The sequence below is a fragment of the Triturus cristatus genome, chromosome 11 (genome assembly GCF_964204655.1).
Source record: "Triturus cristatus chromosome 11, aTriCri1.1, whole genome shotgun sequence".
Taxonomy (NCBI): domain Eukaryota; kingdom Metazoa; phylum Chordata; class Amphibia; order Caudata; family Salamandridae; genus Triturus; species Triturus cristatus.
The window spans coordinates 398,311,646-398,337,854 of NC_140594.1; the positions used below are offsets into that span (position 1 = coordinate 398,311,646).

General features: G+C 46.5%; 1 protein-coding gene across 1 annotated transcript in view; it reads right to left on the bottom strand.

Annotated features, from left to right (window-relative positions):
* Window positions 1–4,230: 4,230 nt before the first annotated feature.
* LOC146784287 (uncharacterized) overlaps window positions 4,231–26,209 on the bottom strand; it is a 113,429-nt gene continuing 91,450 nt past the window's right edge. Inside the window, exon 6 of the mRNA XM_085632923.1 lies at window positions 4,231–4,616. Within this exon, the coding sequence (XP_085489049.1) occupies window positions 4,404–4,616 (213 nt within the window). The 3' untranslated portion in view covers window positions 4,231–4,403. The remainder of the gene's footprint in view (window positions 4,617–26,209) is intronic.

Sequence of the window (26,209 nt, forward strand, 5' to 3'; positions counted from 1 at the left end):
TGGAGCAGGTTTAAGACTAGTGTGTGGCAAGTTTCTCTCCATAGTGGCATAGTGGGTGAAAAATGGTGAAGTGAGATGCGGCCCGATCGATGGCCTGAGTCTACAATCAATTCAAACATCCCATCCATCATTTTGTTTCAGATGCAGTGGATGCCCTAAGTGCAACATATATGCCCAGACATGGATTTCATGCGTTCTAGGCCACAGCATTCAAGCTACACACACCGTACTGATGAGCCCTAAGTAGGTTGAAACCGGTCTGGGGTTGCTTGTGTACCTGTGTTGAAAGGACCTGGTCTGGCAGTTCAGGCTGTACTTCTCCTATTGGAGCAGGGTCAAGAGTCAGACTGAGTTGCACATTACGGACTCTTTCTAGAGTTTCATTTTGGGTGAAAAATAGAGGACTGGGTTGCAGCTATGTGTGATTTCCAAGACTGAGATTAATTCAAGCATTCCATCCATCACTTTGTTCTTGTTGCAGGCACCTGTATTCAGGCTGCAGTCACCATGGCTCCATTTCAAAATGGTGTGCATTCTTATTCCCAGTTTAACTTCTGGTAGGGTAGACCGGCCCGATTTTATGCATTGACAAGAGGCCAGTACCGAAGTGGTTGTAGTCGTTCCTGGACCACTGCCTTGTAGCAATCAGGCTAGTTAGGAGACCTTGGAGGCTCAAAAGTAAATTACATGCAGAAAGACAGCCTTTAACAGATCACGGGCCTGTTTTCTGTTCAAACCTATTATAACATGTCCGCTGCATGAGAGCGCATCATACAATTCATTCAACATTCATCCCTCATTCAAGCATCACTTTGCAAAACATTCATAAATAGCCATGATTTTGGAGCAGTTTGAGTGTCCGTGGCACTTATGAGCTTCAATAACATTTACAGAACATGATCCAGAATTTCATCATAGTTCAATGAGGAAAATATATTTTTGCTATTTGTGTACAACTGAGTGGTATTGTTTAAAAACACAGACCATGGTATAATTGTATTTTATTTTTTTATTACTTCAAATTAGATAAAAAATGACCCACAGGTGCTTTATTTTCCCAAATATATATATATCATCTGGTTGAGGTGTTTGAAGTGCAATGAGAAATCACTTTATATCATGGTTAGGCACTGGAGAGGTGGGGAATTTACGCAGCATTGTCTCTGTAGTGGTTGATAAATAGTCTGATTGCCTGGTGAATCATTTCTTTCATCGCTGTGAAATAGTGGGATTCTCCGCGGGCTGTTTCTGTCTTGCTTGCTGTATGCTGGGATTACCTAGTTAGGTCTCGCCTAGGCAGCGAATGCGCTGCATGCGCTATCACTGTGAGACATGCCTGATCTGGTACACGGGTTGGAAGAGCATCCCATGTTTTCTGTTGGCTCCTATTAATGCCCTTTGTAAATGGCTGCTTTGCATTCGTGAATGCGGTTAATTCATCCCGCCTTTTGCTGTTCCAGACCCTCCTAGCAGACTGCCCCTATTATATGTGTTCTTCCTTGTTTTTTTATTTTTAGGTTTGTTTGTGGCACTATTTTCTTTTTGATCAACATGGCGCCCACCGCCTTTCCTCTGTTAAGATGTCGGTCGTGCTTTTGTTTTCATGTTCACAAGATCTTGCCGGCACAGGAGGGTGTTTCTGCCCTTCACCCTCCTAGCTGAGTCGCCTCCCCATCCCAGCTTCCTGGCGGTGTACAACAGCTCCACTGCCCTTGTTAGGTCTCGCCTGACCCAGCGCATGCGCTGGTCTGGCGAGACATTTTGTGAGGGCTCCAAAAAGTGCTACCAGGCCAGCCTAGAGCTACAGTGCATGTGCGCGGGTGCCCGCGTGGTGCTTTACCACGATTACTTTCACTTTCGCGGCCGCACGTCCGCTTTGATGTTTGATCGCGATCGTGATCACTTTCACGGCCGCTTTGATGTTCTCCGTGAGGCTTCAATAGATTGCAGCAGTTAAAACAAGCATTGGCATAGCCAATAGGTCTCGCTTTTGGGACCTTATAAGTGTTTAGTTATGCAACTGTTGCATGGCTAAACACTTATAAGGTCCCAAAGGCGAGACCTATTGGCTATGCCAATGCTTGTTTTTTTAATGTTTCTTGCTGTTTCTTCTGTCGAGCCTGTGAAGAGCGCCTTTTTTAGAACAGCAGCTTTTTACCTAGGTGTCAATAAGTACCTCTTACTAATAAGCAGTTTATTAAAAAAAAATACCTCTTACTAACACAGAAGGTGTGGACTCTGGCGGCTGCTTTCTCATCTTGGAGGTGTACTTTATATATTTCAGTCCTATGGTGCTTGCCTACCTTTCATTCTTTCATGCCACAGGGCACAAACTCTTTCACGTCTGAGACCAGAGGCAGAGACCTGCAGCGAGAGTGGATTTCCAGCCCCTCACCCCTCCTAACTCCCCTGCCAAGGTGAAACGTGCAACAAAAAACACGGGCCCCCATCTGTTTCTTCTTTATTCCGAAATGCTAATAGGACTTAGATAGTTTCAGTTGAGCCATATTCAATGCTGAATGTGTTGCCTAAACTTTAAAGCGACTCTCTCAAATCCCAATCCTTACACATAACCTTGCTCTCAGCATTCCCTCTTCCACCAACAAAGCCAAGATGTAACAGTGGCTAATAGTGAGGGCGGTAGGGCGTGCGTTGCCAGTGTCAGAGAGATCTGTAACTCGATCTCCAGGAGGATACATGTAATCTTTTGAAATAGCAAAGAGGTGTTGACAGCCAGCGAACTGGAATGCGACCCGATCCGCAGCAGTAGCAGGAGTTGATGTGGCTCTAATTCCTAATGTGCTATATTCATCCACATCAAAACCATTACTTATAGAGACAACAAGCATTCAACTCCACATAATTCAACTAAATGCCATACAATTAAATACCATTCAATTATACAACACACAATTGCACACCATATAATTCCACTACACAAACCATTTCAACATCTCATAATTCTGCAACGCACAATTCAACTCTACATCATTCACTACATACCACATGATAACAATTAATCAAATTCAACTCCATAAATTTCCACTCCGCTCCATGCCACATAATTCCAGTTCACATAATTCCACTCTATGCAACATAATTCCATTACACTCCACACAACACAATTCAAGTCCAGAAAATTCCACTACATATATTTACACTCTAAACTACCTAATGACCCTTCATGCCACATATTTACACTCCACATATAGTCACTCAGCTCCAAAACTCATATTTACACTCAACAAAATCCAACTCCATAACGTGACCCAAATTTACACTTTACATAATTTCACACCATACAACACAATTCCACACAATGCAGCACCACACAACTCAAGATCACACAATTCCATAACACACAACATAATTACACTCCACATAATTCCACTCCACATAAATCTACTCTATGCCACATAACACTCCATATAAATACACTCCACACCATGGCACATTATTCCACTCTACATATTTTCACTCAGTGCCACACAATTCCACATAACACAATTCAACTTCACACAATTCCATTCCACCACAGAAAATTCCACCCCACAACACATAATCCTACTACACACCACATACATCCAATCGACACCACACAATTTCACACCATGCCATATAATTCAACACCACACCACATAATTCCACACAATATATGCCAGTCCACAACACACAATACCACTATACATAAGTCCACTGTGCTTAAAACTTAATACCACATAATTACTACCCACATAATTCCATTGCACACACTCATTCAGCATTTCTTATATTAGTTCACTACAGGTCTTTTTACCATAACTTTACAAAAAATCCACACACACGATTTCCTCCTCTTGTTTCGGTGTCTTCTGCGAACACAAACTCTTTATGTGTCTATAACCTTCTCTTCCCTTCATTCTCTCTTTCTCACACACTCTTTCTACTAGTCTATCTAGAGTTCATTCACCCCTTCATATACAAACTACCTATCATTCTCAATCTTACTTTCTATCTATTTAATATAGCTCTCTTCCCTATCTATTCACCATGCCACATATTTCCAATACATAAGTACACTACACACCCCATAATTCCACCCTTCACAATTCCACAATTTACAATTCCAATTCAAACCACATGATTCCACCACAAACAACATACATCCACTCCACTACTAAAACATATAAGTAAAAAAATATATAATTTACAACGCAAATAGCTCAAACTTTCCCAAATGCGAGACAGATTGCAATGCAAATGTTTGTTTATTATTTTCTTCACGGCTGTGAAGCACCTGGATAATTTGACATCATGTTCCTTGATTCAGGCAGATCTACCTATCCTAAGTTGCCATTCTACACCATTCTCCACCATTCTCCTCGGCCTGAGTTGATTGTACACAGTCGAATTCGGGGATTCTTTCACTGCGAAACCCGGAATTCAGAAATCGCCTCTATTAGTCGCGGGATATTCCACAGCTCCAAGCTGCCGGCCTTCTCACCCATGCGGGTACATAGGAAGTAGCCCGGATGCAGTACGGACTCAAACTTGCTCCAGTTGTCTTTCATACTGTGCCAGAAGATGATGCGTTTTCCGGACTCGTCATCCACTTTGTCCGGAGCTTGTGCAAGTATCTGAGAAGGAGGGTGGAGAGTGAGAGAGACAGAGAGAGACTTAACTGCACAGAATTTGCATCCCATAGACATATATTTAGTAAGAAACAGTAGTATATTAACCTTATTACCCAACCCCATTAAACTTGCGTACCCTTAACTCCCAACCCCACCATCCCTGTACAAAGGAGCATAATGTATGTGAATGAGATATAAAGGGGCCATGTTGATGAATGTTCGAGCATTTTTATCACTGGGCAGCTAAGTATCCATAATTAGAGGGAATTTCAACAGTGATGCCACGATTGTTTCTTTATGTGGGAAAATGTAGTCATTGATAGTTTTGAGGCTGTTGTTATGATCACAAGGTCTTATTGAAGGTTTTGAGCTTCTTTTATGCCATTATTTGATGTGTACACTATGATGGCTTTAGGTGATTTTGTTTTATAAACATCAATTTTCTATGATATGCATATTTATGTATATATTTTTTTAATGTTCTATATTGTGTAATGTAGTGCTGTGACAGTACATTTACTTTTTTGAATTTCATGTTATTCTAGATTATGCAGCAGTCACTATTGACACCCCGGTTAGCCTCACCTTCTCTTTAATTTCTCTTTAACTCTAAATTATTCAGAGAACGTAATTGTTTTTTAGAGGCTTTTATACTTTTGAAGATCAGCATGAGAATGCAGACAACTACCTCGGCAAACTTGTGCCAGGGCAGCAGTGCGCAGTTCTGAACATCCTTCACCTTATATTTCGGAGTATGAAGGGGACCAGGGATAGCTAAAAGCTGGACCTGTGTCCCCTTAGTGATTGCAGCTGGGGCACTGGGGCAGCTATCCGCAGTCTGAAGAAGGCCTAGGGAGCTGAGATCCTCCTCCACATCAACTGTAACACAGAGAAAGTGACCTACCATATCACTTCACCTTCTGGCCTATGATATGTAGACATGCCAACCAGAAAGGTTAAAATCCGATGAAGGAGAATACAAAAGTATAATACGCCACCACAGCTCAACTATTAAAATGCCTGGACGCTGTCTTGAAATGGGACATAATGAGCATGACCTCAAATGGATTATACTATAAAAGCTTCATCTCACTCCTGATCCAAGCTCCACGACCAGGAGACGATTCACCAGAGAATAACAATGGATTTTCAAACTCAGATCACATCTTACTAGGTTGAAAGATGACATTCCATGGATTGAGTAAACATCCTCCTGAAGTAGGTCCACTTCTATCCACATCTTAAATGAGCTGATCCCACTTTATATGTGTAAATCTGCTTCACATGACTATAATGATGTGACATGTTCCACACATTGCTTAAAATTATGATTTTATGATCCGTGCATTCATATAGCATTTACAGTTATCTGATAACACAAGAGGGTGACCTACTATTTCATTCTGGTTCTTCAAACAATATATTGTTTTGAGAAAGATCCATCTGGATAATATTGTTGCTGAGTGTGTGCTGCAGTTATCATTTTTAAACTGACATTCAACTATGCATGCTGTAATGCCCATGTTTTATTCACCCTCATTGGTAGGCAAACCTTCTAGTGTTTTTTATAAGCACACTTTATGACACTCATGAACAGCGTCACACTCTATCACTTTCCTGCGTTCATGTTACCCACATAAGCTCTCATTAGCAGGTGAACTAATTTGTTGGATTGTAAAGGCGTACATTATGTCGTAGATGTGCAATGTCACAAGACACCGTTGTTCACAACTCAGCCAAATGAGCAGGCTAGTCTTTTTAGATGTTGTACAGATGAGGTGATTAAGAGCAGCACGCAAAGATTCATCGATGCTCTTGCCACAAAAGCCAAGTAAGCAGAAAGCCTTGGAAACTTTAAAGAACGCTACAACAAAATAAGGAAACTGTAAGGGTTCTTAGTTCTAGTTCTATTATTTTAGTTGGTATCACACGCCATGCAAGAACGTTAGGCGTGAGATGCCTAATGTTTTGTTTATGTTGCTATGTTCATTTGAATTGTGGCTCACGCTTGAAGCACTGTTGTGAGAGTGTTCGAATGGCTTTAATCAGTTGCCGTTCGATCATCTGATCTCTCCAGTAGATATAGCAGGCCAGAAAGACCTGTTAAAGACAAAGCTGGGAAAACACTCATGGGTAACGGAGGCCAACAATGAAGGTAGGAGGAGCACTTTGAAGGACTGCTGATCGATGCAGCTGACCCCCAAGGAAGAAATACTGAAAACCATAAAACATCTGAAAAAGGGGAAGGCAGCAGGACCTGACAACATTCCTGCAGAGGCACTGACGGTAGAAATTGAAACATCAGCAGACATGCTCTACCTCATATTTGAAAGGATCTGGGAAGAGGAAAAGGTGCCATCACGTTGGAAGGAGGGATATCGGATCAAGATCCCCAAGAAAGGTGACCTGAGTAACTGTGCAAACTACAGAGGGATAACCTTCTATCAACCCAAGGCAAAGTGCTCAACAGAGTCATCCTGAACAGAATGAAGGAACAAGTCGACACTCAGTTACGAGACCAGTAAGCTGGCTTCTGCAAAGATAGATCCTGTACTGACTAGATAGAAACACTGCGCATCTTCATTGAGCAATCGGTGGAATGGAACTCCGCCCTCTATGTCAACTTCATCGACTATGAGAAGGCATTCAAGAGCCTGGAAAGAGAGGCCCCGATGAAACTCCTTTGGCACTACGGTGAGCCAGATAAACTTGTATGACTCACTAGGAACTCTTACGAGGGAATGACCTGCAAGATAGTCCATGGAGAATAACTCACAGAAGCCTTTGAAATGAGGACCAGAGTCTGCCAGGGTTGTTTGCTCTCACCTTTTCTCTTACTGCTGGCTATGAAGACATACACACCATGGAAAAGAAATGGGATCCAGTGGACACTTTTGACTCAGCTTGAAAACCTGGACATTGCAGATGACCTGGCCCTACTCTCTCTTACCCATCTGCAGATGCAAGAGAAGACCGACAGCCACATCAGCACAACTTGGTTACAGGGAGAAATTCTAGATTCTGAAGACTAACACGGCCAAAACACTGCAGTCACTTTTGCAGGTGATGCACTGGGAGAGGTTGAAGCCTTCACCCACCTGGGCAGTATTATAAACAAGCAGGGCTGCACAGATGCCAACATCAAGGCAAGAATCATCAAAGCAAGGGCTGACTTCATTCAGCTAAAGAAGATCTGGAGCTCCAAGGACTTAATGCTGCAAACCAATATCAGGCTTTTTAACACCATTGTAAAATTGGTCCTTCTGTATGGGGCAGAAACTCTAAGAACAACAGTGACCAACACCAACAAAGTCCAGACCTTCATCAACACCTGTCTGAGATAAATCCTCCAAATCCGCAGGTCAAATACCTCCAGCAACAACCTACGGCAGCAGACTTTCCAACTCCCGGCTCATGAAGTAATCATGAAAATATGCTGGGACTGGATAGGTCACACCCTCTGCAAGTCCACAACAAACACCACCAGACAAGTCCTCACCTGGAACCCTCAAGGAAAGAGCAACAGAGGAAGGCCAAGAAACACCTGGCAATAAGGACTCAAGCCTGACTGCAATGAGATGGGTTACACCCAGAGTCAGATTGAGAGAAAAGCCCAGGACAGAGATGTCTGGGGAGTCATGGTTGATGGCCTTTACCCCAGGAGGGGTAGTAGGCACAAGTGAGTAAATACACATGATGTCTGTCTGCATGTGACGCCACCCACCTTCATGGTCCTGCAGTGTTGCCTGCTTTGTTCTCACTAACTGAGCACTATTTAAAATCGTTTTGTCATTCCTTTGTCACCTTGGGGGCTTGAGTAGATAGTACTAGGTAAACTCCGCCGGGTTCGGTATCACACCAGCAAGATGAGACTGTCATCCATTGTTTTCAAAACACTTTGAGTTGCTACTAAAGGTTTATGCTCCTCCCAACTTTTTTGGGGTCTCCAACTAATTAGCATCACATTGAATCACCTCTGCTCCCTTCAGGTAACTCTGTAAGAAGAGGGGTAGGGTATGTTATACAGATCTTACTTGTAGGAATGATCATCTTAGTGTGATGTAACCATAGATTTTTACCTTGACTGTTTTTGCTGGCTGTAGAACTCTGTGCACGTTACCCCTGCTAGCCAGAGGTAAAGTGCCTGTGCATCTCCTTTCAATATGATGAAATGAGTACAGCCTTAAATGGTATATTTACCTTATATATAAGTCTTCAGTATATAGTACAAAATGTACCCAGGTCCTGTACATTAAATGTCACTAGTGGACTACAACACCTATCGATCCATCCACTACAGTGATATTGTACAACATGGCTTCAGGCCTACCAGTGTAGTGGCTGTTTAAACACTGCAATTCAACCTGCCATATATACCGTTTTGACTTGTCAAAAACTATTTTTGAATATTAATAAGTCAGCACTATGTAGACCTTGTCACTCACAAGGCAGGTTACAATGTGTTTAACAGCAGAAATTAAGAGCCACATGTATCAAACAATTTTGAATTCACAATGACGAAAATCTCTAATTTCGGCAGTTTGTGAATGCAAAATAGCCTTTCAAGGTGTATGAAAGGTTTTGTAGTAGCAACTTTATGTAACTACAAAAATAGTGATACCTAAAATTATGACTACAAATAGGGAATCACAATTAGAGATTCCCTTAGCACATGTACCAAGTATTTTCTAAATGCAAACTATGCATTTCAGAAAATGCTATTAATCTTGACTTCAAGTCGATGGTAACCATGTGAAAACTTTGAAAAATGCTCAAAAATGATTTTTTTAAAGTGCCATGTAGTGCACACATTCCCCTAGGGTATGTCTGCACTTTACATGTGCAAATTGTTTTGGGGGGAGATTCAGGGGGGACTTAGAGCCCTGGGCACCCTTGGCTTTGCATTAACTAATTTGCGATTACCAATGAGGTAATCACAAATTAGCTAATGCAAATCCATTTTCACCTATGGGCCTTTAGGCCCGCAGGAACTAATGGAGTAGTATTATCTAATAGCGAGTACCTATTTACAGAATAGCTACTTGGTAATATTAAGGAATCGCTAAATCTTTGGTGATTCATTACATACATACCATTCTGCGATTAACAAATAGATATTCGGTAAAAATTGTAATTTGGTAATTGCAAAATGCTTTTTTGATACATGTGGCCCTTAATGTCAACATGTCCTTACAGTTAGTAGCACCCAAAAGCTATTTTACTCTGAGGCCGGCCTACCTGCCTATATAGAAAACCAGAGTACAGATTACAAATCTTAACACTGTATTTTGAGAAAGGGACTAGCTAATCAAAAACTATTTTCAATGGTTATTAAAAATCCAGTTCAATGGCGAAGAACGGTTTTTAATAAATATTTAAGATGGTTAACTTTTAGAAACTTACCTTTTTCCTGTCTGAAGGTCCTAGAGGCTACCTTTGCATTTGCTCCCTCACTTCTGCAAACCAGTAAGTAGCATTTGAATATGTGTTAAAAGGGTATGAAATGGTTCCCAGGAACACACAATAGGCTGACCTAAATGGCTCCTCCTAACCTGACAGAGCATGCAGGGTGGGGCTGTGGGCATCCTTTTTTACATTACAGTGTTAAATCCTGCTTGTATGTCAAATCCTGCTTGACAGGTTTGCTGGGTTTTTACATGTAACACAAGGCCACACATGTAAAGAAGAGAAGCAGGATGCTAATGCAATTCTTCTTTATCCAATATCTAGTTCCTGCAGGGCCTGCTATGTCCCACCAGACTTCTGTCTCTGGGTTTTTACATACAACACTCGGGGTGCACTTGAAAGTAAGGGAAATAGAATGCCAAAACACTTCTTGTGTACACACTGTCTGGTTACTGGAAAACCCTGCTTTGTTCTACCAGGTGCCTGTCTCTGGGTATTATTAGGGGTACTGTTAGACCTGTCAGCCCTTTGGGTGGTCCCTCCTCATCATTATTTATTTTGTCCCACTTCTGCCTCAAACCCTGTTATAATTTTTCCTTTTTGGGAACCACCAGACTTTTTAGTGTTGATGCAGGGTCAGGGAGCCATTTTCCCTACCCCTGGAACTTCTGTCTGAGGGCCTGAGACACAAAATGGTGGCCATCCATTGTCACCTGTGACATCACCAGAACCTCCTGGAACATTCTAGAACCCTGTGACAGTGGGAGGCAGTTTAGAATGTTGGGAGGCCATCTCAGAGTGGCAGTTGGCAACTGACTGGAGAAGAGAGAGGACAGAGATAGAAGGAGGTCGGAGTAAGGCAGCAGTGGTGGAAACCAGTGCTTGGAGTGGGGTCCAGAAACCCACCCTTGATGCTAGTCTCTACTGACCAAGCCCAGCCTAAAGCCCTGTGTGGGTCCAAGACCAGAAGAACCATCTTAAGGATCTGAACATTTGGAACAGGCCTTAAAGAAGAAGAACAGCAAGCTCCTGACCTGTTCAGTGGTGTCCTCCTGGAGTCCTGACGTCGAGAAGCCTGGAGACCTGGGGCCTGAGGTAAAGAAGCGGCGCTGACAGAAAGCAGACGTCGTACCCGGAGCCGCCAGAGGTCGAGTGAGGGCGCAGACGGAGGTCGTGGAGAGGCGCCGGAGGTCGAGTCGGGAGTCACCAGAGGTCGAGTGAGGGCGCCGACGGAGGTCGTGGAGAGGCGCCGGAGGTCGAGTAGAGAGTCACCTGAGGTCGAGGTGAGGCGTCGACGGGGGAGTGAAGTCCGCCCACCGGAGTCGTCGGAAACTGAAGTGAAGCGCGCTGGAGGTCGGGAGTGGAGATCGCACTCCGGAGACACCCGGAAGCGGGGAGACCGTGACCCTGCGACGCCGGAAGGCGACATCGAGTCGAGACCGCCCAGCGACATCGAGCCGAGGCCGCCCAGCGACATCGAGTCGAGACCGCCCAGCGACATCGAGCCGAGGCCGCCCAGCGACTTCGAGTCGAGACCGCCCAGCGACATCGAGTCAAGGCCGCCCAACGACATCGATCCCTAGCCGTCTCACGGCGTCGACACGGCGCCGAGCGGAGCCGATCATCGTAAAAAGGACAGTAAGTGGTAGAGGGGGCATCTGAGGCCCCGTGGAGCCCTAAAAGACCATTCTAGGGGCTAGAGGGGTGTTAGGACCAGCCTGGGAGTGTCAGGGGTGAACTGAGACTGGTGCAGTGACATCCATTAAGAGCTGTGTAGTTTGGAGGGCCAGATCTTTAGGTTACCCTTGTTATGCCTCAGCTTAGGCCCAGCCTTGACCAATCTAGGTGGGACACCCCCATGCCATCTAAATGACCACAAGCTGTGTATGGGCAAAGTAAGACCAAGTGACCTCATGAAAATGATCTGATCTGTAATTGACATTGATTGTTTTACCTTATTTATTGAAGGTGCTTTATTTATTGTCTTCCACTAATTTATTCTTGCACTATATTTATTGTCTGACTGTATTTATTTGCCGTCTGTATTTATTGCACCCTATTTATTCTTTGCTTAATGATGACCTGAACCTATTTATTGAAATTCCAAAGTAGCATTATTTATTTGACCTGCTCTTTTGTAGAAAAATCTTATTGTATTGTATTTATGTTATGAACCCTGCAACTAAGAGAAAATAAGATAAAGACATATATATTTTCAACTTGTCTCCCATACTTTTTACGGTGTAGTGTCGTTTTTGGAACGGATGAACGCATGGTTATTGTGAGGGTGTGACGTACGCTTAACACGGTGCCTGACCCCCAACCGCTCGAGCCAAGCTACCACTGTGCTGGGAACCTGGTGACTGCTAACCCGGTTGCCCGGTTTCCAACATAAAATTGGTGTTCAGCGGTGGGATTGAGCTGTGCTTGCGTCTACTCGACAATAACTTTGGGTAGTCCATAGGCCTACACCGGGAGTTTTCTCCAAGCGGACTTCCTAATTTCGAGTTTTGTTTTTTCCAAATTTACTTCTGGTGGTGGGAGGAGGTATTACAAAAGGTACCCCCCTGCATAGCTTCTGTAAGCAACTGTCTTCTATCCTGAGTGGGCAAAATGGAGTTTGTGTTGGAGGATGTGGAAACTTACACTGTGGCCCAACTCAGAGAGTTTTGTCAGCGAGAGGGGGTGTTTTGTCCCCAAGGTGCAAAGAAGGGTGAGCTCCAGACCAGCTTGAGGGCTTGGGGGGAGGCACGACGAGAAAGTAAGGGTGAGAAGGAGGACAGGGATGGAGAGCCTGACAGCGAGGGGGCTGGTTTGTACCAACCTGAGGTGGGGAACCTAGTAGCGGGGCCCAGAACACTTTCAAGGAAGGGCAGCAGTGTCTCTAGTGGCGGCTTATCAGAAGCAGAATTAACTGACCGGAGGGAGAAAAGACGGCTCACATGGGAGTTGGCGAAGCTGGAGAAAGAAAAGGAGGAACGGAGGATGGCTCACGAGTTGAGGCTCAGGGAGATAGATCTCCAGATCCTACGGGTCGGGGCACACACTGTTCCTAATGGTGGCAGCGAAGAGAGAGAAATCACCAGGGAACCCAAACCCTACCTGCCAAAAGACATAGTAGCTAGCTATAGTGCGGGAGATGATATCGCCAAGTGGCTAGCGGCCTATGAGGTCTCTTTAAGAGCCCATGGGGTTCCAGAGAAGTATTGGGGAGGGGGATTGTATAAATACATGCCTCCAGCTGGCAGGGATACATTATTGGCCCTGGAGCAGGATGAGCAGACCCACTACCCCACCATGAAAGTGGCGCTCGTGAGGAAGTTTGGACTAACACCCGAGAAGTACAGACAGAAGTTCCGGGGTAGCCACAAACTGGGCTCACAGAATTGGGTGGATTTCCTGGACTATGCAAAGAAGGCATTAGAGGGTTGGGTACAGGGCAGCGAGGTGAGGGACTACGAGGGGTTGTTTGATTTGATGTTGAAGGAACACCTGCTCGAAAAATGTTTCCCTGACCTGCGTCAACACCTGGTGGATAGCAAGCTGACCAAACCCCGGAAGCTTGCTGAGGAGGCGGACATTTGGGCTAGTACCCGGGTGTCCACAAGGGGGACTGGAGGGGACTCTCAAAAGACCGGACAGGGCGCCCCCCAGAAGAAAGAGGGAGGGGAAAAGAAAACGGAGTTCTCTAAAGGCCCCCAAAATAGTTTCCAAGGGAAGGGAACGGGATTCACCCCTAGGGCTAACCCACCCAGGAACCCTAATCCTGGCCAGAGTCAGCAGCCAAGGGTTGTCCATTGCTTCGAGTGCGGTGGTGTCGGACACTATAAGGGAGATGTGAAGTGCCCGAAAAGACCACCCTCTCCCATCGGAGGAAAGGCCCCCGGAGTAGCTAGTGTAGTGCTCGGGGAGGAGATGCCTTTAGATAAGGGAAGGGAGTGGGCGGGTGTCACTTTAGTGTCCCTGGGAGAACGGGAGATGGTTCCTAAGATCCAGGTGCCCACAAATACCGCAAAGTATGGGCAGTGGGTCACCATCAACGGCCAAAGAGGGGAGGCTCTGAGAGACACAGGAGCCAGTATGACTATGGTACGTAGCCAACTGGTGTCTCCAGAGCAGGTGATTCCCGATGCACTCCACCCTGCCGCGATAGCTGACGGCAGAATGGGCCACTATCCGGTGGCCGAGGTTCCATTTGAATGGGAAGGGGTTGCAGGGTCGCTTTGAGTTGCCGTAAGCCCTGCCGTGCCAGTCGATTGTCTGCTGGGGAATGACATGGAGCATAATGCTTGGAAGGAGGTGGAATACCGGAGTCATGCTGAGATGCTGGGTACACCTGACTGGGCCTGTGTCAGCACAGGGACTGCGACTACCCGGAGGGGGAGTTCGTTTAGGCGGGAGCCTGGAACAAAGGCACCGCCGGCTGCTAACCAAGGGAAGGACCGAGGGCAGGAGGAGCCTGCCTCGGCATCCGCGTCCCGTGTGACGGATAGGCCACCGGAGGTGGTGGACCAGGAGTCCGCGGAGGGGGATGTTACCGAACTGGAGAACCTACCCATCCCGCCGAGTGGCACGTGGAGGGAGGGCCGACCAGGGAGGAATTCTGCAAGGGCCAGAGGGAGTGTCCTACCCTTGAGGGACTGAGGCGACAGGCCGAAGCCCAGGCAGCAGGGAACGTTGAGGGGAACTACAATATTTACTGGGAGGATGGCCTCCTCTACAGTGAACCCAAGGCACCCATGCACGGATCGTCACGGGCCTTGGTTGTCCCTCAACGTTATCGAGCCTTCCTCCTGGAATTGGCTCATGAGATCCCCTGGGCAGGACACCTGGGGCAAGACAAGACCTTTGCCCGGCTTGTCCCACACTTTTATTGGCCTCAGATGAAAGTGTCGTCCGACACCTACTGCCGGACGTGTGTGTCTTGTCAAGCCAGTGGGAAAACAGGGGTGAAGCTGAAAGCTCCCCTGGAACCACTTCCTGTCGTTAGCACCCCCTTTGAAAGGGTGGGCATCGACATTGTGGGTCGGTTAGATCCGCATACTACAGCTGGTCACAGGTTTATCCTGGTTCTGGTGGATCATGCCACACGGTACCCAGAGGCTATACCTCTGAGGACCATTACGGCACCTGTTGTGGCTAGGGCCCTGATGGGAATCTTTACCCGAGTGGGTTTTCCCAAGGAAGTTGTGTCCGACAGGGGGACCAATTTCATGTCAGCATACATGCGGGCGATGTGGAAGGAGTGTGGAGTGACCTACCGGTTCACCACTCCTTACCACCCCCAGACCAATGGTCTGGTGGAGAGGTTCAATAAGACCTTGAAAGGCATGATCAGAAGTCTGCCTGAAAGCCTGCGGAGGAAATGGGACGTCCTCCTACCCTGTCTATTGTTTTCTTACAGGGAAGTGCCACAGAAGGGAGTGGGCTTCAGCCCCTTCGAGCTTTTGTATGGGCACCCTGTGCGTGGACCTCTCGGCCTGGTGAGAGACGGATGGGAAAGAACTCCCAGAAAGCTTCCCCAGGACGTGGTGAGCTACATGCTGGCCTTCCGGAGCCAAATGGCTATGTTGTGGAAGCAAGCTTCTGACAACTTGGAAGCCAGCCAAGCAGTGATGAAGGCGTGGTATGACCACAATGCTCACCCGGTGGTGTTGGAGCCTGGCCAGAAGGTGTGGGTGATCGAACCAGGAGAGCTTAGCGCCCTCCAGGATCGCTGGTCAGGACCCTTTGAGGTGTTGGAGAAGAAGGGTAAGGCTACCTACTTGGTGGATCTGAAGACCCCTCGCCAGCCCCTACGGGTGCTGCATGCCAACCGCCTCAAACCCCACCATGAGAGGCCCGAAGTCATATTGCTGATGGTGACTGACGGAGAAGAGGACGTGGAAAGCGAGCCTCTCCCCGACTTATTTGCGTCTCAAGAGAAGGATGGGTTGGTGGAGGGAGTGATTCTCTCCCCGTCCCTAACTCCTGAACAGCAGGAGGACTGCCGCCAGGTCCTGGGGCAGTACTCTTCGTTGTTCTCCCTTGTTCCGGGTAGGACTCACCTGTGCGTCCATGATGTGGACACAGGAGACAGCCCACCTGTGAAGTCAAAGATCTACCGGATGACAGACAAGGTGAAGGCCAGCATTCACAGTGAAGTCACTAAGATGCTGGAGCTAGGAGTGATTGAACCTTCCAGCAGCCCCTGGTCCAGTCCGGTGGTATTAGTACCAAAAGCTGTACCACCGGGTGCCCAACCGGAACTGAGGTTCTGTGTGGACTACCGGGGACTGAACTCAGTAACCAAGACTGATGCTCATCCAATTCCAAGGGCGGATGAATTGATTGACCGGCTGGGAGCTGCCCAATATCTGAGTACCTTTGACCTTACTTCCGGGTACTGGCAGATCTCTCTGACTGATGGAGCTAAGGAAAGGTCAGCCTTCTCCACGCCCAAGGGCCACTACCAGTTCTGCGTGATGCCCTTTGGGCTCAAGAACGCCCCTGCCACGTTTCAGCGTCTGGTGAACCAGATCCTCACTGGAATGGAGAGTTTCTCTGCTGCTTATCTGGACGACATTGCCGTCTTCAGTAACAGCTGGGAGGATCACTTGCGGCACCTGCAAACTGTTCTCCAGGCCCTGAAGCAAGCTGGTTTAACGATCAAGGCCAGTAAATGCCAGATCGGGCAGTGGTCGGTAGTGTACCTTGGACACTTGGTGGGTAGGGGAGCGGTGCAACCCCTCCAGGCGAAAATCGAGGCTATCATGGCCTGGGAACCCCCCAAGACTCAGACTGAGGTCCGAGCTTTTCTGGGCCTCACCGGATATTACCGCCGCTTCGTGAAGGGGTATGGGACCATTGTGGCCCCCCTCACGGAGCTTACGTCCAAGAAGCAACCTCGACGGGTAGTCTGGACAGAGGCTTGTCAGCAGGCCTTTGTGAAACTGAAGCAAGCCATGTGCGAGGCCCCGGTCTTATGGGCCCCAGATTTTTCCAAGGAGTTCATTGTCCAGACGGATGCATCGGAACATGGCATTGGGGCAGTGTTATCGCAACTCAATGAAGAGGGTCTGGATCAACCCGTGGTCTTCCTATCCCGGAGACTACTTCCCAGGGAACAGAAGTGGAGTGCAATAGAGCGTGAAGCCTTTGCTGTGGTATGGGCTCTGAAGAAGTTGCGGCCATACCTGTTTGGCTCGCACTTCCTAGTTCAGACCGACCACAGACCCCTTCGGTGGCTGATGCAGATGAAGGGGGAGAATCCCAAGTTGCTAAGGTGGTCCATCTCCCTACAGGGAATGGACTTCCAGGTGGAACATCGGCCTGGAGTGGACCACGCCAATGCAGACGGTCTCTCAAGGTATTTCCGCCTTAGTGATGAGAACTCCCAAGGGGTTGGGTAGCTCTCCCCACTTTCAGCTGGGGTGGACGCGTGTTAGACCTGTCAGCCCTTTGGGTGGTCCCTCCTCATCATTATTTATTTTGTCCCACTTCTGCCTCAAACCCTGTTATAATTTTTCCTTTTTGGGAACCACCAGACTTTTTAGTGTTGATGCAGGGTCAGGGAGCCATTTTCCCTACCCCTGGAACTTCTGTCTGAGGGCCTGAGACACAAAATGGTGGCCATCCATTGTCACCTGTGACATCACCAGAACCTCCTGGAACATTCTAGAACCCTGTGACAGTGGGAGGCAGTTTAGAATGTTGGGAGGCCATCTCAGAGTGGCAGTTGGCAACTGACTGGAGAAGAGAGAGGACAGAGATAGAAGGAGGTCGGAGTAAGGCAGCAGAGGTGGAAACCAGTGCTTGGAGTGGGGTCCAGAAACCCACCCTTGATGCTAGTCTCTACTGACCAAGCCCAGCCTAAAGCCCTGTGTGGGTCCAAGACCAGAAGAACCATCTTAAGGATCTGAACATTTGGAACAGGCCTTAAAGAAGAAGAACAGCAAGCTCCTGACCTGTTCAGTGGTGTCCTCCTGGAGTCCTGACGTCGAGAAGCCTGGAGACCTGGGGCCTGAGGTAAAGAAGCGGCGCTGACAGAAAGCAGACGTCGTACCCGGAGCCGCCAGAGGTCGAGTGAGGGCGCCGACGGAGGTCGTGGAGAGGCGCCGGAGGTCGAGTCGGGAGTCACCAGAGGTCGAGTGAGGGCGCCGACGGAGGTCGTGGAGAGGCGCCGGAGGTCGAGTAGAGAGTCACCTGAGGTCGAGGTGAGGCGTCGACGGGGGAGTGAAGTCCGCCCACCGGAGTCGTCGGAAACTGAAGTGAAGCGCGCTGGAGGTCGGGAGTGGAGATCGCACTCCGGAGACACCCGGAAGCGGGGAGACCGTGACCCTGTGACGCCGGAAGGCGACATCGAGTCGAGACCGCCCAGCGACATCGAGCCGAGGCCGCCCAGCGACATCGAGTCGAGACCGCCCAGCGACATCGAGCCGAGGCCGCCCAGCGACATCGAGTCGAGACCGCCCAGCGACATCGAGTCGAGGCCGCCCAACGACATCGATCCGGAGCCGTCTCGCGGCGTCGACACGGCGCCGAGCGGAGCCGATCATCGTAAAAAGGACAGTAAGTGGTAGAGGGGGCATCTGAGGCCCCGTGGAGCCCTAAAAGACCATTCTAGGGGCTAGAGGGGTGTTAGGACCAGCCTGGGAGTGTCAGGGGTGAACTGAGACTGGTGCAGTGACATCCATTAAGAGCTGTGTAGTTTGGAGGGCCAGATCTTTAGGTTACCCTTGTTCTGCCTCAGCTTAGGCCCAGCCTTGACCAATCTAGGTGGGACACCCCCATGCCATCTAAATGACCACAAGCTGTGTATGGGCAAAGTAAGACCAAGTGACCTCATGAAAATGATCTGATCTGTAATTGACATTGATTGTTTTACCTTATTTATTGAAGGTGCTTTATTTATTGTCTTCCACTAATTTATTCTTGCACTATATTTATTGTCTGACTGTATTTATTTGCCGTCTGTATTTATTGCACCCTATTTATTCTTTGCTTAATGATGACCTGAACCTATTTATTGAAATTCCAAAGTAGCATTATTTATTTGACCTGCTCTTTTGTAGAAAAATCTTATTGTATTGTATTTATGTTATGAACCCTGCAACTAAGAGAAAATAAGATAAAGACATATATATTTTCAACTTGTCTCCCATACTTTTTACGGTGTAGTGTCGTTTTTGGAACGGATGAACGCATGGTTATTGTGAGGGTGTGACGTACGCTTAACACGGTGCCTGACCCCCAACCGCTCGAGCCAAGCTACCACTGTGCTGGGAACCTGGTGACTGCTAACCCGGTTGCCCGGTTTCCAACAGGTACTATGACTACTTCACATTGGATTTTGGTGTTAGATATGGGAGGAAACTAAGACACACACACACCTCCAGCACTCAGAGCCCAGGTTTAGTGTGGCCAAAGACTTCTGCCATCTTGAAAATGCCCAAAGTGGGTTGGATTGACCCGGAAACTTTTAGGTTAGGGCATGTCCTGGAGTTATTCCAACCCAAAAGCTCATGCCAGGCATACATGTGGCACCTACAGGCACTCACATTAGAACACTCCTGGACCGAGGAAGAATAGAAGAGGATTGGGCCTGTTGTCTGTAACCTTAGGGGAGCCCCAAGGGACTGGGCCTGTACCCAGGACAAAGACTTGGTCTGCAAGGGTCATTTGTTTGAAGATCTGTTCAAGTTACAGGGTAACAACAAGCAACAAGAGGCCTTTCCTGCAATTGCCCAGCTGATCGGTGAAAGATGAACCTGGACTAGACATTGCCTGACACCCTATCGAAGTGCCTCCCCTAAGGTTCTGGGGGCTTTAGCAGTGTATTCCTGGGGTGAATTGAAACTTAAAGGGCTGAAGTCAGGAGGTAAAATCAGAATTAACCATGTTGGTGTATCCAACTCATGCCCCATTGTGGTCAGCATCAAATTGCTCCTAGTTTCCGGTCTACCATGAGCATTGACTTTTTCACTTTATGCTTCTTGGTGCTATTTCTACTTAAAACGTAAAAAATTCTTCTCTCAAGTTCCCTCATTGTATTTTCGCCATTTTGGTGTCATTTTGTTAATTACATTTTACTCTATTTTTCTAATTCAGTTTGTGATTTTTATTTTTTGCATTTCGACTTTATAACTGATTTGGTACATCCTTAGGGGCAGATTTACAAGAAAGTGACCTATCTGTAGAGATGCATCACTTTCCCTGTGCCACCCTGGATGCGCCGTATTTACAATACGGTGCAGCATGGTGCAAGGACTGACAGATGTGTCAGAAATTCTGATGCATCTGTTGGGTCATAAGTCACGCAGTGCTGGAGTCGTGTCGCAAGCACGACGTAACTTCAGCAATGCATTTTGAGGCCTATTCCCACTACACTGCGTCACTCCTTATGGCTGCTTCAAGCAGGCGTAAAGTTTTGACGCAGTGGCGTCCTAGAAGTGATAAAGTGAAATCTGGTAGATTTCACTGCGTCACTTTTACGAGGCTTTCCTGCATGGGAATGCCCACCCGGCATACATTATACCTGACACAGGTATAATGTGACGCAGGGCTTTACAAAGTGACGCATCTCCCTAGAAGCGTCACGTTGTAAATTGGCAGCATTTTTGACACCGCCTCTACATCACAAATGTGGCGCAACAGCAGCGCAAAAGTGGCGCAAGGGGCTTGTAAATCTGCCCCTAAGTACTTTACACATTGTCTTAAGGTAAGCCTGTCTGCTCTGTGCAATAGATACCAGGGGTTGAGCTCAGATTGATTTAGTGATTTTGAGGGTTCACCCTTACCAGGGTTGTCATTGCTCCTTGAGGTGAGTAGTCATGGCCTCCACCACAAATACTAATCCATTTTTTACATTAATGATCATGGTCCACCATCTTCTATCAACCACTGTGTCCGTTCCGTCCTGCTCTTCCTGATTCTGGGACAGGCCTCCAGACTGCACTGGGCCAATCATTACACTGCAGGAAAGCAGCCTCATGATTGCTCTGAGCGCTTCAACATTGCACTCCCATGCAGGCTGAGAGCCTCTGCCTACTTTTTCCAGCTCCAGCAACGCAGCTGGGGCTGGAGAAGCTACACTACACATGAGGTGTTTGGCCGACCCAAAATGGCTGGCCAAACATCTCATGCGCAGTTCACCCCCACACAGTCTTATCCCCCTCGACCCTCCCCCAAGACTCGTCAGAGTCCTGAGGGTGGGTCCAGAGGGATTACAAAAAACGATAATAAAACGGGTTAGAAACCCTTTTTATTATCATTTTATTTGCAGCTGGTGGTGGTGGGCAGCGCTCCTCTGCCCTAATGGGGTGGCCGCCGCTGGTCGGTACTTCTTGAACTCAGTAGGAGGGTGGAAAAACAATTTTGCCTCTAAGAGCTTCTATATTGGAGTGCATCCTGATTTTCTAACAAACATCTGCCAGAGTAAGGAGGATACCCTATGATGAAGCATGCCACTTCAGAGGGTGAGAGTCTCACCCTCCTTAAAGAATAGGTTACGGTGTTCCGTGTACTATCTCTCACTTTTTCGTTTGCAGAATTTCCTCCAGTGCCATGTTTGCTATTGCAACAAGGGTGCTGGTCATCAGTCATCCCTTTTTTTTTAGGGTGAAGAAGGAATGGGTACAGTGTGAGGGCATTAGAGACCTTAAGCAACCCTGTCTTGCTCTAGGGCAAATTATTTAATTGATGCCTGCCATCTGCAGGGGACTTTAGGCACCTTGAGCCCTCAAAAGCTTGCATGAGGCTTGAGAATGTGTTTACTACTCCTGTCCTGTCCAAGGGCACATAGGGTGCTCACCTCACCCCAAGAATATCCAGGGCATCTATCAGCTGCCCTTGGGCCCTGTTTACAGTTGTGAATAGTAGGAAAAGCGTCTCATAAGAAAGACGACCTCACATCAGCACTCAGTCAGCGGAGGACCCGCTTTAAAGAACAAAGTAAACAGTTTTCGTAGCTTTTTGTGCTGTCTTTTAATTCATCAGTAATCCAGTATGATACATCTCATACTCAAATTAGGATATCCATGTTAATAGGTCAAAAGGTCAACATTCATGGCATAGTTTTTCAGATATCCCCGATGCATTTCGGGACTCGCCCTTCGTCAGGGGGGTGTATTTCTATGAGAGAAAGAGAGAAAATGAGCAGAGGTCCAGGACGTAAAGAGTTTGGTTTAGTAAGTTAACAAACCGTAGCGTTAGGTGATCGATGGTGAAGAACGGAACGGAAAATATACCTCAGTGTGTGTTAAAAAGAAAACATGGTCAAAATGCGGTCAGCAGTAGGTTAACGGAAAGGAGCCAGTATGGCGAGAACAAGGAGGAACGAGGTACAACACCGAAAGGCCATCGGGTGATCTATGAATTTCGTAATAACCTAGTCAAAATAGTGCATCCCAAAGGTAGAGAAACATGCGGGTAGATTGATATATAACATAAATACCTGAAGAAACCGCCAGAGCATCTACAAAGTAAACGCGTGGAGAGGTGATGCCGGTACAAAGTTTGGATAGCGGAAGATAAAGCCCATTCACCCGGAAGTGACAGGTACGTGTATTGCGTAAAGTGACACGTGATCAAAAGCAAGTGAAAAAAGACTAGAGAAAGTATGTGGTAGTCAAGGAAACCACGAGTTAGAGTGAGGATAGCCGGAAAAGGTATCCGAATATACAATAGCGAAATCGCTGCAATTATGTGAACAATATAACATATTAACAAAGCGACCGCATCCAATTTACCCACGAACTAAATCAAAAACATATCAAATTCTTAGACGTTGACATCACAGTACAAAACAAGGAAATCATCACCACCGTCTTCACGAAGACGACCGACCGTAACAATCTCTTACACTTTTCCAGCTTTCACCAAAAATCTTTGAAGAAACACCTTCCATATTCACAACTCCTAAGAATAAAACGTATATCTTCTACAGAGGAGATTTATCGGCAACAAAGCGATATCCTTATGGATAAATTCAAAAAGAGATCTTATCCAGCTCCTGTTTTGCAAGATGCCAGAAATCGTGCTGAAACTAAGGACAGATTTACCCTTTTAAAAAAATCCACTTGCATGACTTCCGATGAAAGACTGGTATTCGTATCCAAATTTTCCAGACAAAGCTACAAAATCAAGAACTCCATTCGGAAATATTGGCCACTTTTGCAGTCCGAGCCTGATTTTAAAGGCATTTTTGATCAGTTACCGATTTTTGCCTATCAACGGACTTCAAACCTACAACAGCTTCTGAACAAGACCTCCTCCGAATCCATTATAACACACAAAGGAACTATCCCATGCTATAATTGTGGTGGCTGCAACAACATTATCAGGGGAACCAGCTTCATGCACCCCTCGAAAGGAACTCCAATCAAACTAAAAGTTACAGCCACTTGCGACTCCAGCAATATCATTTACCTTCTTAAATGTCCATGCGGTCTTCCATACGTAGGCAAAACTGAAAGGAAGATGAAAACCAGACTCATAGAACACAAAAGCAACATTCGAACTCTCAACACTAAGTCTACGGTTGCGAAACATTTCCTTGAAAACAGACACAACTGCAGCCAACTGAGATTTTTGATTCTGGAACAAGTTCCACTGTTACAGGGAAGAGACAACAATGCCTTTTTATTGCAACGTGAATTATTTTGGATAAACAGACTTAATGCAGTTCATCCTTTTGGAATGAATGAACGTGTTGAATACAGTTGCTATCTGTAAAGGACTTCATGAATTGTATGCGTTGTTTCCACACTGAATCTTAGAGATTTACTGCTCATGCAGCCACTATTCGCTTTGTTAATATGTTATATTGTTCACATAATTGCAGCGATTTCGCTATTGTATATTCGGATACCTTTTCCGGCTATCCTCACTCTAACTCGTGGTTTCCTTGACTACCACATACTTTCTCTAGTCTTTTTTCACTTGCTTTTGATCACGTGTCACTTTACGCAATACACGTACCTGTCACTTCCGGGTGAATGGGCTTTATCTTCCGCTATCCAAACTTTGTACCGGCATCACCTCTCCACGCGTTTACTTTGTAGATGCTCTGGCGGTTTCTTCAGGTATTTATGTTATATATCAATCTACCCGCATGTTTCTCTACCTTTGGGATGCACTATTTTGACTAGGTTATTACGAAATTCATAGATCACCCGATGGCCTTTCGGTGTTGTACCTCGTTCCTCCTTGTTCTCGCCATACTGGCTCCTTTCCGTTAACCTACTGCTGACCGCATTTTGACCATGTTTTCTTTTTAACACACACTGAGGTATATTTTCCGTTCCGTTCTTCACCATCGATCACCTAACGCTACGGTTTGTTAACTTACTAAACCAAACTCTTTACGTCCTGGACCTCTGCTCATTTTCTCTCTTTCTCTCATAGAAATACATCCCCCTGACGAAGGGCGAGTCCCGAAATGCATCGGGGATATCTGAAAAACTATGCCATGAATGTTGACCTTTTGACCTATTAACATGGATATCCTAATTTGAGTATGAGATGTATCATACTGGATTACTGATGAATTAAAAGACAGCACAAAAAGCTACGAAAACTGTTTACTTTGTTCTTTAAAGCGGATCCTCCGCTGACTGAGTGCTGATGTGAGGTCGTCTTTCTTATGAGACGCTTTTCCTACTTTCATACGTACACCTCTGAGGTTAGGAGGTGGTCTCACTAGCACCAAAGCAATTCACCTTGATTAATTTTCTTGTTCCTATTAACACTTGAGTGCAACCGTATCTCATCTTTATTACAGTTGTGAATAGGACACCGGAGCAGGCAGCTGTCATCTGCTGTGAACCTCCCTTACCTCTTATTTTTTCAAGGTGTGAAAGTGGCCACCTTAAAACAATCACATGTAATGTTCTCAATCATTGCAATGTTTTGACAAATGGGTGACGACCACGCTTATTTTAGATCGAGCCTGGGCAGCATATGTGCTGCTCTGCGAGGCATGCTGTATTCAGGTAGGGACTTGAAGCTCCGTCCCACTCTCCACACACATTTTTCATTGGCTTGTGTCATTGTCCACTGTAAACTGTGGCTTTTCATTGGTCAATAGGCTTAGTAGTCCCTCCTTACTACCGTCTTGTCTAATTTTGAAGTCCTCCAATGGTGACACTCCCTATTGTGTGCGTTGTTACTCTGTGGACTTCAATTGCAGCCTCCGAGCAGTATTTTCTCAAATAGCGATGTCCTGCCTGCTGTTGCAGGCAGGACACGCTCTCTCCTAATGCTTTAAAAAAAAATTTACAGTACGAACACATTTGCAATGTAATAGGTCTTGGATTTGCGAGAGTTTAAGCTATTCCATCCATTAGTTCAACCTCTCTACGACTCAGCCAATGAGAGGAAGACATGTGGACCCGGAAGATTGGTAAATCTTCCATCAGAGCTCAGGGGCAGACTCTACATCAGTATGAGCCATGGAAATCAGTTGTGGCAGAAGATGTCTGACGCCCTCAATTTTGACACACACAAAATGCAACATATAACACTGTACAAGCAAGTCAAGGGCACTATGGAAGGAACTCTGGATGCACAATGTATGTACTACTGTATGGTGCACCTACTGTCAGACACAGCAACTGTAGGGTAGCAGATCAGACTGGTGAGTTCATCTTCTTTTCTCCCTCCGAGCTGGTGGAAATCTGCCCAATATGGCCCAGCCCTCCCTGAGGCCAATCAGTGCTGGATAGCTGCAAGGAAATCCTATATTTTCTACTGAAGGAAGGGAATAACTGTAGGGGAAATAAAAAAAATCTGAGCACTGCTGGCATATAAATGGGGTATAAGTCAAATAAGGAGTTAAGAGGCCAGATGTACAAAGCCATTTTGCAACTGCAAACCCTGCTATTTGCAAAAATCACAGGGCTTGCGACTGCAAAAAGGTGTTTTTTTCTATTTACTCAACTAATTTTGCAAGTCGGAAAAGCCTTGCCAACACACAAAATGGGTTTGTTATTCACTCTGAATTGCAATTAGCAGAGGGCGTGAAGGGGTGGCCCCGCCTAGCTGCAAGTCACAATGGAATGTATCAATGGCTTGTGATTGCAAATGGAGTCACAAATAATTGATGAGTTACTGACATCTCAAAGGAGCTGGTGTCTCCTTGTATCACCTTTCTCTTTGTGAATGCTGTTGGCAGACTTGGGAGAAGAAGGTAGTACTCAAGGGAGCCCCAG